The sequence below is a fragment of the Mesoplodon bidens genome (genome assembly GCF_964165515.1).
Source record: "Mesoplodon bidens genome assembly, chromosome: 16".
NCBI classification, from domain to species: domain Eukaryota; kingdom Metazoa; phylum Chordata; class Mammalia; order Artiodactyla; family Ziphiidae; genus Mesoplodon; species Mesoplodon bidens.
In genome coordinates this window covers 77,784,669-77,798,174 of record NC_138173.1, presented here as the reverse complement: position 1 = coordinate 77,798,174, position 13,506 = coordinate 77,784,669, and the positions used below count along the sequence as shown (strand labels likewise).

The 13,506-nt window shown below is 62.7% G+C and overlaps 2 protein-coding genes across 5 annotated transcripts in view; both read left to right on the top strand.

The window, feature by feature from the left end:
- The first annotated feature begins 858 nt into the window (after positions 1 to 858).
- On the top strand, positions 859 to 5,358 carry SLC39A4 (solute carrier family 39 member 4). The gene is made up of 12 exons (XM_081258544.1): positions 859 to 1,099; positions 1,646 to 1,930; positions 2,411 to 2,606; positions 2,719 to 2,870; positions 2,959 to 3,130; positions 3,477 to 3,649; positions 3,818 to 3,955; positions 4,034 to 4,162; positions 4,337 to 4,391; positions 4,515 to 4,667; positions 4,832 to 5,019; positions 5,112 to 5,358. Exons 1-12 carry the CDS (start codon positions 860 to 862, stop codon positions 5,238 to 5,240), a joined length of 2,010 nt encoding a protein of 669 aa, XP_081114670.1. The 5' UTR covers position 859; the 3' UTR covers positions 5,241 to 5,358.
- A 3,673-nt stretch (positions 5,359 to 9,031) lies between these two features.
- CPSF1 (cleavage and polyadenylation specific factor 1) overlaps positions 9,032 to 13,506 on the top strand; it is a gene marked incomplete at its 3' end in the record, with an annotated part of 15,344 nt that continues 10,869 nt past the window's right edge. For all 4 annotated transcript variants that reach the window (XM_081258130.1, XM_081258132.1, XM_081258129.1 and 1 more), the window contains exon 1: positions 9,032 to 9,278. In XM_081258130.1, coding sequence (XP_081114256.1) covers positions 9,135 to 9,278 — 144 coding nt within the window. In that variant the 5' untranslated portion in view covers positions 9,032 to 9,134. The remainder of the gene's footprint in view (positions 9,279 to 13,506) is intronic.

Genomic DNA, 13,506 nt, shown 5'->3' with positions numbered 1-13,506 from the left:
GTAGCCTCTCTATGCAAACCTCATTCCCTGTCTTGTCCGACACCTGTTCCCCTCAAGACTGAGGAGTACCAAAAAAAGGGGGGGGGGATTGAAACTGAGCAGGACCCTGGGGGGCCTCCTGAGTACAAATCCTTCCCTTGTCCCCCGTTTCTTGTCTGTAGGAAACGGGCTTCATTCAGCCCCCTAAGACCTTCCCTGAGTTCCAAAGGGCAGGTTCAAACCGTTGCTAATCAGGGAAGGGAGGGGCAGTCAAGAGACTACAGCCTTGGGGCAAGGTCCTGGCTCCCCTTGGAGCTCTTCTGCCAGAACTAAGGCCCCCACCCAGGTGGAGGATGGCGACTGCAAGCCGGGACCCCAGAGCACCGCCGCCACCTCCCCACCAACCACTCAGGAGGAAGTCACACGCCCTGCTGCCCTCACCACGAAGTTTGCCTATTAAAGGCTCCCCAGAAACCACCGGGGAGTTCAGGGCTTTTAAACACGAGCCACCCGCTCTCCTTGCTTGGCCCCCCAGTGAACCCTTCTCTGCTCCAGACTCCGACGTTTTGGTTTGTTTGGCCTCCCTGTGCGTCGGGCACACAGACTTGCGCTCGGTAACAATATCCTTGCGGAGGCAGAGGGGGTGGCCCAGGGCCACAGCTCAGTGGGCCGCCCAGTCCAGCCCGGGCTCGCCCCCCACGGGCAGCAGCACCTCGCTCGCTCGGGGAGGACCTGGAATGGTTAACCTGCGACACCTCCAGCAGCCAATCACAGGGCCCCGCAGGAAATGCCTGGAGAGCCTCGCTGGGGCGGGCGGGTCCCAGCCCAGCCCGAGTCTGGCACCAGGCAGCCCACGCGGCCCGCAGCCACCCAGGCGACCATGGCCTCCCTGGAAGTCAGAGCACCCGGGGGCCGCAGCTTGGCTGGCCCGGCCGGGCCCAAGCTGGGGCTGCTGCTGGCCTTGCTGGCTGTGCTGGCGTTGACCGGGATGGCGACCCCACCTGCCCGTCTGCTGACCCTGCTGTCCTCAGGCCGGGGTGTTCTGGACCGCATGGCGCTGGGCGGCCTGTTAAATACACTAGCGGTCCGTGTGCATTGCGCCGACGGGCCGTGTGGAAAGGTAATGGCCCCACCCGACGGGTCCCCCCCGGCCCCAGCCCCGGCCTGCCGCTCCACCCCGAGGGCCGGCGGCAAAGGGCTCGGGCAAACTCCAGGAGGCGGGCCGAGTGCAGTGGCCTGGTGCCTGGGCGCTGCCTGCAGGCCCGAGCCCACCTTCCCCCACTCCAAATTCAGACCCACCTGCCCTCCCTGTTGGTGGGATGGTGGCGTGTAGGGACCCACGGCTCCGGGACCCCAGGGCTGCCCCACCCCCACCCCGTCAGCCCCCAGGCCAGCAAAGTGGCAGTGGTTCCAGGAAGAAACCACCCTGAGGTGGCGGGACCCCTGTGTGTGTGTGTGTGTGGTGTGCGTGTGTGTACACATGCGCACGCACAGTCCTGTCATTGGGGGGGATGGTGGGGAGAGCGCGTGAGTGAGCAGGTGATGGAGGGGTGTCGCTGTGACGGGGACGGAGAGGATGGTGGTCCCTGTGTGAGGTCCCCGCAGGGAAGGGGGCGGCTCCTGGGCCACAGATACCTGGCCCCTGCCCACCTGTCTCGGCCCACAGTGCCTGTCTGTGGAAGACGCCCTGGCCCTGGGCAGGCCTGAGAGGCCAGGGCTCCACTCCGCTCCGGCCCTGGAGCCCAGGCACATCGCCCGCCTCAGTGCTGCCGCCGCACTCTACCTCAGCAACCCGGAGGGCACCTGTGCGGATGTCCGGGCTGGCCGCTGGGCCTCCCGCGCCGACCAGCTCCTGGCCCTGCTCGAGAGCCCTGACGCCCTGATCCCAGGCTTGACCGGGCTGCTGCAGAAGATTCAGGCCCAGGCCGCTGGCCAGCCCACTTCTACCGAGGTGGGGGCCCGGACGGGCTGGCCAGGGGCGGTGGGTGAAGAGGAGCCAGGAGGGATTGGGGGGAGGGGGACCCCTCAGGGGGTTGGGCCTCAACGCCTTTCTGGGTACTTGGGGGAGTCTGGGCTGGGGGAATCACAAATGGACGCTCACCACTGAGGAGGACAGGGCTGCAGGAGCCCCAGGAGGGGCCCTGACCCTGGACGGGGTCTGAGAAAGCTCCTGGGGCTACAGGGAGGAGCCCTGGGGGGAAAGTGGGGGCCTGGACCCACTGGGCCAGGAAGGGGGAGGCCTGTGGTACCAGGGAGGGGCCCCAAGCAGGGGAGGGGCCCAGCCCAGGTCTGAGGTGAACAGGAAGAAGTGGTGCTCCCAGGAGGCTGGTCCAGGGTCACTGGAGTCCAGGGGGCACCAGGGGCAAGGACAGAGAGCTGGAGGCTGGGAAGTCCGCATTGCCGGTGAGGCTGAGGTCCAGCTCCTCCCCAGGCCTGTGTAGACCTGCCTCAGCTGTTGGAGGAGGCGGCGGGGGTGGGGTCTCCCGGCAGCCCCGGCCCAGTGCTGGCTGCCCTGCTGGACCACGTCAGCAGCGGGTCCTGCTTCCGAGCCCTGCCGACCCCTCAGTACTTCGTGGACTTCGTGTTCCGGCAGCACGACAGCGAGAACCCCAACATCACACTGGCTGGTGAGGCCTGAGCTGGGCCACTGGGCAGGGAGTGCCCTGACCCCAGCGTCGGTGCCCCGGGGAGCGCAGGGCTGGAGCCCACACAAACGGGTCACTCTGTCGTCCCTGCCAGAGCTGGAGGCCTTGATGCAGCGCCTGGGGGTGGGCGGAGTGACCGAGACCCATGGTGACCACAGTGACCACAGTCATCTGGGAGAGGGGGCCAACCGCCAGGGCCCTGTGCCCCTTGCCACCCCCAACAGCAGCTCCAGCATGTGGGACACAGTGAGCAGCCCATGCGCCCTTGTCTTGGAGAGAGGTGGGGTCCCACCAGTCTGCTCAGGTCCCTGACCCCCAGGCCTGTCCCCCCCAGGTATGCCTGAGTGCTGGAGATGTGATGGCTGTGTATGGGCTGTCTGAGCAGGCTGGGGTGACACCAGAGGCCTGGGCCCAGCTGAGCCCTGCGCTGCTCCAGCAGCAACTGAGCGGAGCCTGCAGCCCCCGGCCTGAGCAGCCCACCCAGGACCAGCTCAGTCAGGTGGAGAGTGAGTGCCCACCTCCCCAGCTGTGCCTGGCTGTGCCCAGGGGGCTGGCAGCACGGAGGAGGGACCGAAAAGGGAGGAGGAAGTGGCCGCTGGGTTTTGGAGGGGCGGGGAGAGCTGGGCCAGGGCTGGCAGGAGAAAGAGCCATTGGAGTGGAGGGTTAGCCGGGACTATGGGGGCCTGAGAGGGAAGAGGATGGGGTTTTGAGGCCGGAAGGCCAGCATGAGCAGCCCTGGTGGGTCTTGCTCACTCCTGGGCCCCACCTGGACACCCTTCCCTGGGAAGCAGGGGGTGGGGGGCTGAGGCTGAGAGGGAGGCTCTCACTGTGTCCCCCCCCACCCCCGCCCAGGGTACCTGTACGGCTCGCTGGCCACGCTGCTCATCTGCCTCAGCTCCATTTTCGGGCTCCTGCTCCTCTCCTGCGCCAAGTGCAGCTCTGCTACCCACTACGTCATCCAGACCTTCCTGAGCATGGCTGTGGGCGCGCTCACAGGCGACGCCCTTCTGCACTTGACGCCTCAGGTTGGCCCCCGGCCCGCCAGGACCCTCCCTCCCCCACCAGGGACTCCCCTACCCAGACTTCCTTCCAGGCACACCCTCCTGGGGCCCTTCCCTGATCCCTAACCCCATCTCCTTGTCTGGGGGGAGGAGGCCCTGGGGCAACTGGCCCAGTGCCCTCTGCCCTCCCAGGTGCTGGGGCTGCACTCGCATGATGGCGAAGGCCTTGGCTTGCAGCCCACCTGGCGCCTCCTAGCTGTGCTGGGTGGTCTCTATGCCTTCTTCCTGTTCGAGAGCCTCTTCAACCTCTTGCTGCCCCTGGACCCGGAGGTCAGGTGCATGGGGGCTGGACGCGATGTGGGGAGGAGGTGGGGAGGCGTGGTGGACCCTGAGCCGCTGTCCCCGCAGGACCGAAAGGACGGGCCCTGCAGCCACGGCCACAGTCACGGCGGCCACAGCCATGGCGTGTCCCTGCAGCTAGCGCAGAGCGATCTCCGGCCTCCCAAGCAGCCCCACGAGGGCTCGCGCACAGACCTGGTGAGCTGGCTCTGGCCGGACGTCCCTACCCCACGCGGAGCCCTGTCTGCACTCCCAGCCCCCACGCCAAGGCTTCTGCCTCTGGCCTGAGCTGAGGACCTAGCTCCGCGAGCCCCTCCTCACCTCCCCGCCCAGAGGCTCATCTACGCGGACCGCATCCCCCCCGCCCCACAGGTGGCGGAGGAGAGCCCCGAACTGCTGAGCCCGGAGCCCCGGAGACCGAGCCCAGGTGAGCCCTGAGGGAGGCCCCGGAAGCACTGGGTGCCAGGGGTTCGGTGCGCAGCACAGGCGCGGGGGGGCGGGGGCGAGGAGGTGCGAGGCAGATGCCCACCCACGCCGGCCGCGCCCGCAGAGCTGAGACTGCTGCCCTACGTGATCACGCTGGGAGACGCCGTGCACAACTTCGCCGACGGTCTGGCCGTGGGCGCCGCCTTCTCGTCCTCCTGGAAGACGGGGCTGGCCACCTCGCTGGCCGTGTTCTGCCACGAGGTGCCGCACGAGCTGGGTGAGCCGCGAGGGGTTCCAGCGGGGCGGGGCCTGCCTGGGGTGCGGTTGGTTGGGTGGCGGGACAGTTGGGAGGGACTATCGGAGCGGGGCGAGGTCTGTCGGGGGTGGGCGGGCCGTCGGGTGGGCGGGGCTCTCGGCCTGACCCCGCCCCGCCCGCCCCAGGGGACTTCGCGGCCCTGCTGCACGCGGGGCTGTCGGTGCGCCGGGCGCTGCTGCTGAACTTGGCCTCGGGGCTCACGGCCTTCATCGGCCTCTACGTGGCGCTCGCGGTAGGCATCGGCGAAGACGGCGAGACCTGGATCCTGGCGGTAGCCACTGGCCTCTTCCTCTACGTGGCGCTCTGCGACATGGTCAGCGCGGAGAGCGGGAGGGGACTGCAGTGGGCGGCAGCTGAGCAGGAGCTCTGAGCTGACCTCTGACCCGGGGCCCGCCTCCTCCGCAGCTCCCGGCCACAATGAAAGTGCAGGACCGGCGGCCCTGGCTCCTGTTCGTGCTGCACAACGTGGGCCTGCTGGGCGGCTGGACCGTCCTGCTGCTGTTGTCGCTGTATGAGGATAATATCACCCTCTGATAGCCTCTGCCCCAGTCTCGGCCCTTGACTCTGGCTCCTGGCCCTGCACTATCCCAGCCCCTTAGAAACTCAGCCACCGGAGAGCCCCGGTACCCATCTTCAATAAAGACACTCTTGTGCTTGGAGCCCAGCCTGCTCACCTCGCTGGAAGGGAAGGGTCTCCCACCGAGAAAGGTCGACAGGTGGGGCGGTATCTCTCCCCACAGCAGTGCCTGGTGCCTGATGAGGAGCCAGGATAGCTGAGCTCAGGGACCTCCAAGTAGCCAGCCTCAGTCCCCTCATCTGTAACGCATGGGAAGCAAAGCCAGGGAAATGGGCCAGGGTCTGTGGGCCGCAGGTAGGACCTGGGATCCAATCAGGAATCAAATTTGTTTGCTTGTAGCGGAAGAAACAAAACAAGCAGCAGCACTTACACAGATGAGGGCTTGTTTCTCATGAAAAATGGGCCTGGAGATAATCAGACCAGGGTGTGTGGCAACCCTCAGCGAGGCCCGGGCCTCTACAGCTCCACTGTCCTCAGCAGAAGTGTCCATCCTCAGAGTCCCCGTGTGGTAGTTTCCTAGGGCTGTAGCACAGCCCACCACCCACTGGGTGCCTTAGGACGTCAGAAATTTATTTTCTCAGAGTTCTGGAGGCAGAAGTCTGAAATCAAGGGGTCAGCAGGCTGTGCTCCTCTGAAGTCTCTAGGGAAGAATCTGTCATGTGAGCTTCTACTGGCTTCTTGTACTGGTAGCCCCATCACCCCTCCCACGCCCCAGCCTTGGACATCCTCCAGCCCATCACTGTCCCTCTCGAGCACCTTTGAGCCACCACTTCCACTGACGGCCTCCTTAAATTTCCCATTGAAGAAGGACGTCCACCAGGCAGGCCCGCAGCTGCTTTCCTGCTGGCAGCCCTACAACTTCCCTGTCCCTCTGCCCACCTTCCCCTCCTGTCTGACTGGCATGGAACCGCGTCCCGCCCGCTGCTGCTCCCCCAGGGCTGTGCTCCTTCAGTACCTCTGCCTCTCTCTGCACCGACCACCTCTCTCCCACACACAAACTCTCATTCCTTTGTCAGGGCACTTGCCACATGCCAGGCTCGAGTCTGAGGGCTCCGTGGCCACTGACCTGTTTATCCATCACAGATGCCCTGCGCTGTGGGTGCCATGACTATGCCCATCTGACTTGGATGAGGAGAGTTAGTGTTCTGGCCGCAGCCCCAGCCCCGCCCCTGCTTCCTCCTCTAGTACACCCTCAGGGTGGCTCTGGCTACAGTTTTTGTTACCTTTTCTTTTTCTCATGCTATCAGAACTTTATTAGGCGGAGTTTGGGCAGAAGAGAAAACCTCTGAAACAGTCACCCACCTGGTTCAGGATGACCGGAAGAGAGGAGCCTTTGCTTGGAGACATGCTCTCACTGAGATGAAAGGATATCTTTGGTTTTTTTTTTTTTTTTTTTCGGTTCGCGGGCCTCTCACTGCTGCGGCCTCTCCCATCGCGGAGCACAGGCTCCGGACGCGCAGGCCCAGCGGCCATGGCTCACGGGCCCAGCCGCTCCGCGGCACGTGGGATCTTCCTGGACCGGGACACGAACCCGCGTCCCCTGCATCGGCAGGCGGACTCTCAACCACTGCGCCACCAGGGAAGCCCCATATCTTTGATTTTTGGCTGAATATCTCTGAGTGTAAATTCAGATTATTTTAAAAATGGTCAGCCAGAGGAAGGCAGGTCTCTGGGGTCAAGACCAGAACAGAAGCAGAAGCCACTGCTCTGTATGGAGACAAACGGGTACCACTTTTATGTTGGGCAGGGGTGGGGGTGGGGCAGGGGCTATATCTCTGCTATTCCCAGATCAAGATTTGGAGGGAGGGAAACATGACAAATGACAAAAGGACCAGTTTCTCAAAAATCTAGGGATAGGGCTTCCCTGGTGGCGCAGTGGTTGAGAGTCCGCCTGCCGATGCAGGGGACACGGGTTCGTGCCCCGGTCCGGGAAGATCCCACGTGCCGCGGAGCGGCTGGGCCCGTGAGCCATGGCCGCTGAGCCTGCACGTCCGGAGCCTGCGCTCCGCAACGGGAGAGGCCCCCACAACAGTGAGAGGCCCGCGTACCGCAAAAAAAAAAAAAAAAAAAAAAGAGAGAGAGAGAGTCAGATTTCTTCAAGGCTACCAAAAAAAAAAAAAGAAAAAAAAATCGAGGGATAAAGTAATTACACTAGGACGAAAACTCAAATAGTGGTTTACAAGGGAGCGAGGTAATTTGTGATTCTTCATTGGTATGTGACCCCAATACCCAAACTGCCTTAAACCAGCCTGCCAGGGGGCTATGTATTAATAGAAGGCCTGAAGGGGAGAGGGGGCTTATTTTGTTACAGCAAGAAGGGGCTTGAGTGGGGAGAGCAGCAGCTGGGCCCCGCCCCCAAGACTTCTATCACATCTACGAATATATAGAAAAATACTTTACATAAAACAGCAAGGCTGGGAGGCGGGCGGGGCTCGGCTGACACAATTACACGTCGCAGGGATTCTAGGAAAGGGCGCGGGGCTCCTAGAGAAATGGGCTGCGGGTGCTCTCTCCTGCTCAGGGTAAGCTCTGCCGCAGCCTACCCCTCTTTTCAGCATTCAGTTTTGTTATGACTTTTAAAGGGGTTTGCTGTGACTTAGGGGTCACACACCTGCCCCGGCATCCAAGTGACCCCTTTGTCCACCGCTCAAGGGTCCAGATTTGAAGTCTTGTTGCTGAAATGAGCAAGTGAGCAGATCTGGATGCAACGCGAACACATATTTCTATGCCATTTCCTCGGGTGTGACTATACTTTCTTGTTTTATTTCCTAAGATTCCGTTTCTTGGGAATTCCCTGGCGGTCCAGGGGTTAGGACTCCGCGCTCCCACTGCAGGGGGCACGGGTTGATCCCTGGTCGGGGGACTAAGATCCCGCTAGCCGCGCGGAGCGGCCAAAAAAAATTTTTTTTTTTCTGTTTCTAAATCCCAGACCTGTTCGCGGGTACCTAGGGCGAGTCCCTGCCAAGTGAGGAGAGGACTGCTTAGCTGTGCATGGTCCTGGCTCCAAGGCCCTTGAAGTGGGCAACTGTGCCAGGCCTCGGGAGGGAGCAATGGGCAAGAGGCGCGAAAAGCGCCGTTCTACGGGGAGGGGCTCGTAGAGGGGCCGGCGGGACCACCGGCAGCTACGCGACCGCCAGTGCCCGTCAGGGCCGTGCGTCGTGAGTACGCGTGTTTTGGAGGGGGTGGGGGGTCGCTCTGCGGGGGAACACTGAGCAGGGACGGGACACGGCATCTCCAGGAAGCTCTCCCTGGACTAGTCGGGCGTCCGCCACACTAGCGGCACCTGCCGGGGCGTAATTTGGCGAGTGTTTATGTCCGGGGATCTCTGCCCTCCCGGCCTCCACACTGCGAGGCTCGCCTGGCGGAGCTGGGCTTCGGCACCCGGCAGGGCGCCTAAGACCTCGCCTCTTCCTGCGGGCGAGACCCTCAGCGGTGACCCCATTCTGAGGTCCTGGGGCGGGCAGGGCCCTGACCGGCGGCCCTGAGCCGTCTCAGCCCCCGTCCGGCTTCCATCCTGCTCCTGCGTTCGCCCGCAGTGGGATCCTGGATCTGGAGAGAGCTCGGTTTTCGGGACTCCGGAGGCGGAGCCTCGAGTCCGCCCCAGACCACCAGGGGCCGCTGTCGCCCCCGCGGCAGCTGCGCCTTGGCGGCGCTGCGTAAGCGCAGAAACTCGGAACCTCGGCGCGCGGCTTCCGGGCCCTGCCGGACCGTGTTCGTTGCCGTACGAGTCCCCCGCCACCGGGCTCCAACTCCTAGGTGTGTGGCCGGCGGGCGGGCGGTCCTGGGGTCGTGCGCCGGCGGCCCGGCTCATCTTGTCGCCTTCCGGCCCTGTGCAGCCCGGGCTCGGCGCCATGTACGCCGTATACAAACAGGCGCATCCGCCCACCGGCCTCGAGTTCTCGATGTATTGCAACTTTTTTAACAACAGCGAGCGCAACCTCGTGGTGGCCGGGACCTCGCAGCTCTACGTGTACCGTCTCAACCGCGACGCCGAGGTAGGTAGGCCCGCTCCAGCCGCAGCGCCACGCGGCGAGGGGTGCCCGGTACAGACAGAGAGGCAGGCCAGACGGGCCCCGTGGTTGGTTGTGTCCAGAGCCCGTTCTTTTCGCTGCCACGTTCCTCGACCTCTTTCCACGCCTGGCGGGCGAGCTCAGAGGCCTGCCCTGCGCGTCTCATTTGCTCTTTCGTTTTTTTAGCAAATTACATGAACACCTGCTGTGTGCTAGGTGGTAGCGATGCAGTAGTGAACAAAACCTGCAAAAACTTGGGGCAGGAGGACACCCGCTGACCAAATGCGCACGTGCGAACACACCTGTAGACACACTGCAGCCTGCAGAAGGGGCAGCTGAGGAAATGGAGGAGAGAATGAGTGATCAGAGGAGCCTCTTTTTTTTTTTTTTTTTTTTTTGCTGTACGCGGGCCTCTCACTGCTGTGGCCTCTCCCGTTGCGGAGCACAGGCTCCGGACACACAGGCTCCACGGCCATGGCTCGCGGGCCCAGCCGCTGCGCGGCATGTGGGATCTTCCGGGATAGGGGCACGAACCCGTGTCCCCTGCATCGGCAGGCGGACTCTCACCCACTGCGCCACCAGGGAAGCCCATCAGAGGAGCCTCTTTTAGGCAGAGTAGGAGTTTGTTGGGGGAAGAACTTTCCTGGCAAAGAGAACAAGGCTGGGTGTAGGTGTGGGTCGGAGGTCGGTAAAGTGTGATGAAGCCATCAGTAGAGATACAGGGGTGCTTTGGTTGCCGGAGGTGTGAGGCTTGGTCCAGGGGGACTTCTTGCAAGAGGCGGCTTCTCATCTGTTCTTGAAGGGGGAGTAGGAGCCGGGAGTAAGAGCCAGGCGCAAGGATGGGGAGGGGGTAGGTTTCAGGCCGAAGGAAGGCCTGTACGCAGGCGTGCGCAGGCCAGAAGTAATTGGGGGGGGAGGGGTTGGACTGGGGTGCAGAGTGGAGGTGGGGTGGGAGGGGTTGTCGTCTGCGGGGCAGCAGGTGGTCAGAGCCAGAGGGCAGCCAGAAGGACGCCGCCTTCCTGGGCACCTGCCTCAGGACATGGGTGTTTGTTTTGTGTTAAACGTGTGTACTGTTATACTAATTCACACGTGACAATGCAAGCAAAATATAGACGGATGTGAGAGCTTTGCGACTGAATACGTGTCGTTAAAAAGTCTTAGTTTAGGGCCTCCCTGGTGGCGCAGCGGTTGAGAGTCCGCCTGCCGATGCAGGGGACGCGGGTTCGTGCCCCGGTCCGGGAGGATCCCACATGCCGCGGAGCGGCTGGGCCCGTGAGCCATGGCCGCTGAGCCTGCGCGTCCGGAGCCTGTGCTCCGCAATGGGAGAGGCCACGGCAGTGAGAGGCCCGCGTACCGCAAAAAAATAAAAAATAAAAAATAAAAATCTTAGTTTAAGCTTTCACGATACAGCAGTTTTGAGGTCAGTATTTGGCTTTTGTCAAAATTGCAGTCAAAACTGAAAAAGAAATTTTGCAAATAAATATATATGGTTCCACACTGTATAGGAGGATCTTTGCTGTTACTAAATCTGAGACCGGTTTCCAGTCAACTTTCAGAGACAGATTGGCAGTTTTTACATTGTTAACGTGTTTTACAGATGGGTTCACAGCGTCTTGGGAGGGGTTGGTGAGCGCCGCCCTGGGGGCGCTCTGGTTCTGGTTGGGGGGGCAAACCACACGCTGCCAGCACGTCCATGCTGGAGGCGGAAGTGCCTGCACCCCCCAACAGGATGGGATGGAGCCAGGCGTGGTCTAAAGCCCCCCTCCTTGGGCAGGTGAGATGTGAGTGGGCGAGGAGGATGGTGTGGGGAGAAGAGCTTCCAGGCAGAGCCCAAGGTCCCAGGGCAGCAGGGGCCCGTGTTCCGGGACCAGCCCCGCGGCAGAGAGGGAGGGAGGAGGGAGCCGGTGAGAGCAGAGGGTCAGAGGGGTGACGGCCCGGGGGTGGGGCATTGGCACCGCGGCCTTCTGGGCCACTGTGGGAGCTGAGCGGTGACTTGAGGCAGACGGGGAGTCAAGGTTCGGGCAGAGGAGCGAGCTGACCGGACGGTGTCTCCCGGGGCCGCTGTGGCCGCTGTGCGGAGGAGCAGCGGGTGCTGGAGGTGGCAGGAAGCGCTTGGGTCAGGACGGAGGGACGTGGGGATGTGGGGTGGGCAGGGGAGAGGAGCCCAGGGCGATGCCGAGGCTCTTCAGGGTCGAGGCTTTGCCTGGGTTGGAATTTCGGTCTGAGCGCCTGCAGGGCGCCTGCGGGGCAGAGTAGCCGGCACCTGAGAAGGGAGAAGGCTGCAGGGAGGGTGTGGGGACTGGGGTCAGGAGCTCATCTTGGACATCGTAAGAGTTACTTGTTGCTGCATCACAAGGTGCCCCAAAGCTCAGCAGCGTGAAACAGCGTGCACTGCCTCGCAGGGTCTCGGGGTCAGGAAGCCGGGAGCGGCCCCGACAGGGTCTCTTGGGGCTGCAGTGAGACGTCGGCTGGGGTCGCCGTCCTCTGAAGGCCCCACTGGGGTTGTGTTTTCTGCTTTCTTTCGAGGCGTCGGTTCCTCACCGTGCGGCTTCTCCACAGGGCTGCTTACCACGCACAGCCTCCCCCAGGACGACTCAGGCTGCCGGGTTGGAAGCCCCGGTGTCTTTTGTAACCCGATCTAGAAGTGGTCAGGGCCACGTGGACCTCCCAGCGCAGGGAGCCGCTGGGGCCACCACAGACCCTTTGAAGTGCTCACTCCACAGCCGGAGTGGATGTCCAGGAGGGCTTGGGGGCTGGAGCTGGAGTCAGGGTCTGCAGCCTGTGGGTGGTGTTTAGACGTGGTAGCAGCAGGTTGCGATCACCCCGAAGATGGCCCCTGGGGCGCCCCAGCATCCAGGGGTAGGAGGAAGAGAAGAAGCCGTGGATGAGTCTGGAGCGGCGTGGTCAGGGAGGGGGCAGCCAAGCCAGAGAGCGTTCTGGCGGCCGAGGGAGGGCAGCATTTGGGGACCTGATAATGGGTCCCGTGTTTCTGAGCCTCAGGTGGGTCCTGAGGCCTGGAGGCCCCTGGTGACCCCGACGAGGAAGTCTGGTGGCAGGCAGGGGTGCGGGCCAGTGAGGCCAAGAGCCTAGTGCAGGAGGAGGGTCAGTACCAGTGGGCAGAGACAGCTCCCTGGGAGAGGTTTGCGCAAAGGGAAGAGAAGAAATGGAGCAGAAACTGGTAGGAAGAGCAGGATTTTTTAAGGGGAGTGAGACGGCACATTTTGCTCGTGCTCCGAAGGGAAGGAGCCGCCTGTGCAGGGCCCCCGGCACAGCCCCACTCTCAGCCCACCGAGATCCAAGGGAGCTTGCACGCCTCTGAAGGGCTGTGAACAATTCCAAAGAAGATCCTCGACAGACCAGATGCGGCTGCAAAGCCTGAATCAGATACTTGCTCCCCGGCCCTTCATAGGAAATTTGCCAACTCTTACACCAGACTGGAGTGAGTGGGAGCCGGAGATGGAGTGCGGGCTGCGGTGGGGTCCTCGGGTGGTTGCGGTTGTTGGGGGCCAGCCTAGTCACTGCTGCGGGACAGCCCGCCCTGGAGCTTCAGACAGCGCTGTCACCAGGGTGGCACACACCTGTGGGCGGCTGGGAGCTTGGATGGCACAGCAGGGACCGTGGGGACGCCTGGCCTCTGCTCTGTGAGCTCTGGGTCTTGTCTGGGTGACTCGAAGGGCATGTCTCTCCCCTTTCTCTCCACGTGGCCGGCTTGGTTTTCGTGGCAGGCGGCCTTGAGGTAGTTGAGCTTCTTACGTTGAGGGAAGCGGCCGGTCGTGGCCAGGGCCAGACCCTGGGGCCACAGCGTCCTTTTTGTCACTGACTGTCCTTCAGAGCACCACCCCCAGCCTGGATTCAAGAGGGGGTGGAAAGCCCCCTCTGGAGGCTGTCTTCAGTCTGCCCCAAGGAATCAAGTGCAAGTGCAGGGGCTGCCGTGGTGACAGGAGGGAAGGAGAGAGTGGGGAGCAGGTGGGGGTGGGGTGGGGCGTGTGCCTGGTCCCTCAGTCCTGGGGGAAGCAGACCCCACGCAGCTGCGGGAGCAGCAGCTCTCGCTGCTTTGCAGGGCCGGGCAGCTGTGACCTTCGGGAGGAAAGAAAGTGGATAGCACTTGCTTGAAATTAAGCACAGTCTCAAATAAATAGAAAATGTATCATGGATGGGAAGTCTCAATATCGTAGAGATGTCATACCCTCTTCAAATGAATCCAAAAATCGTG

Bases quoted from the DNA above. Each gene is read 5' to 3' on its own strand.
- SLC39A4 (XM_081258544.1), top strand. From the start codon at position 860: ATGGCCTCCCTGGAAGTCAGAGCACCCGGGGGCCGCAGCTTGGCTGGC. The intron at 1,100-1,645 runs GTAATGGCCCCA...CTCGGCCCACAG, and splicing joins CCGACGGGCCGTGTGGAAAG to TGCCTGTCTGTGGAAGACGC. The intron at 3,956-4,033 runs GTCAGGTGCATG...CTGTCCCCGCAG, and splicing joins TGCTGCCCCTGGACCCGGAG to GACCGAAAGGACGGGCCCTG.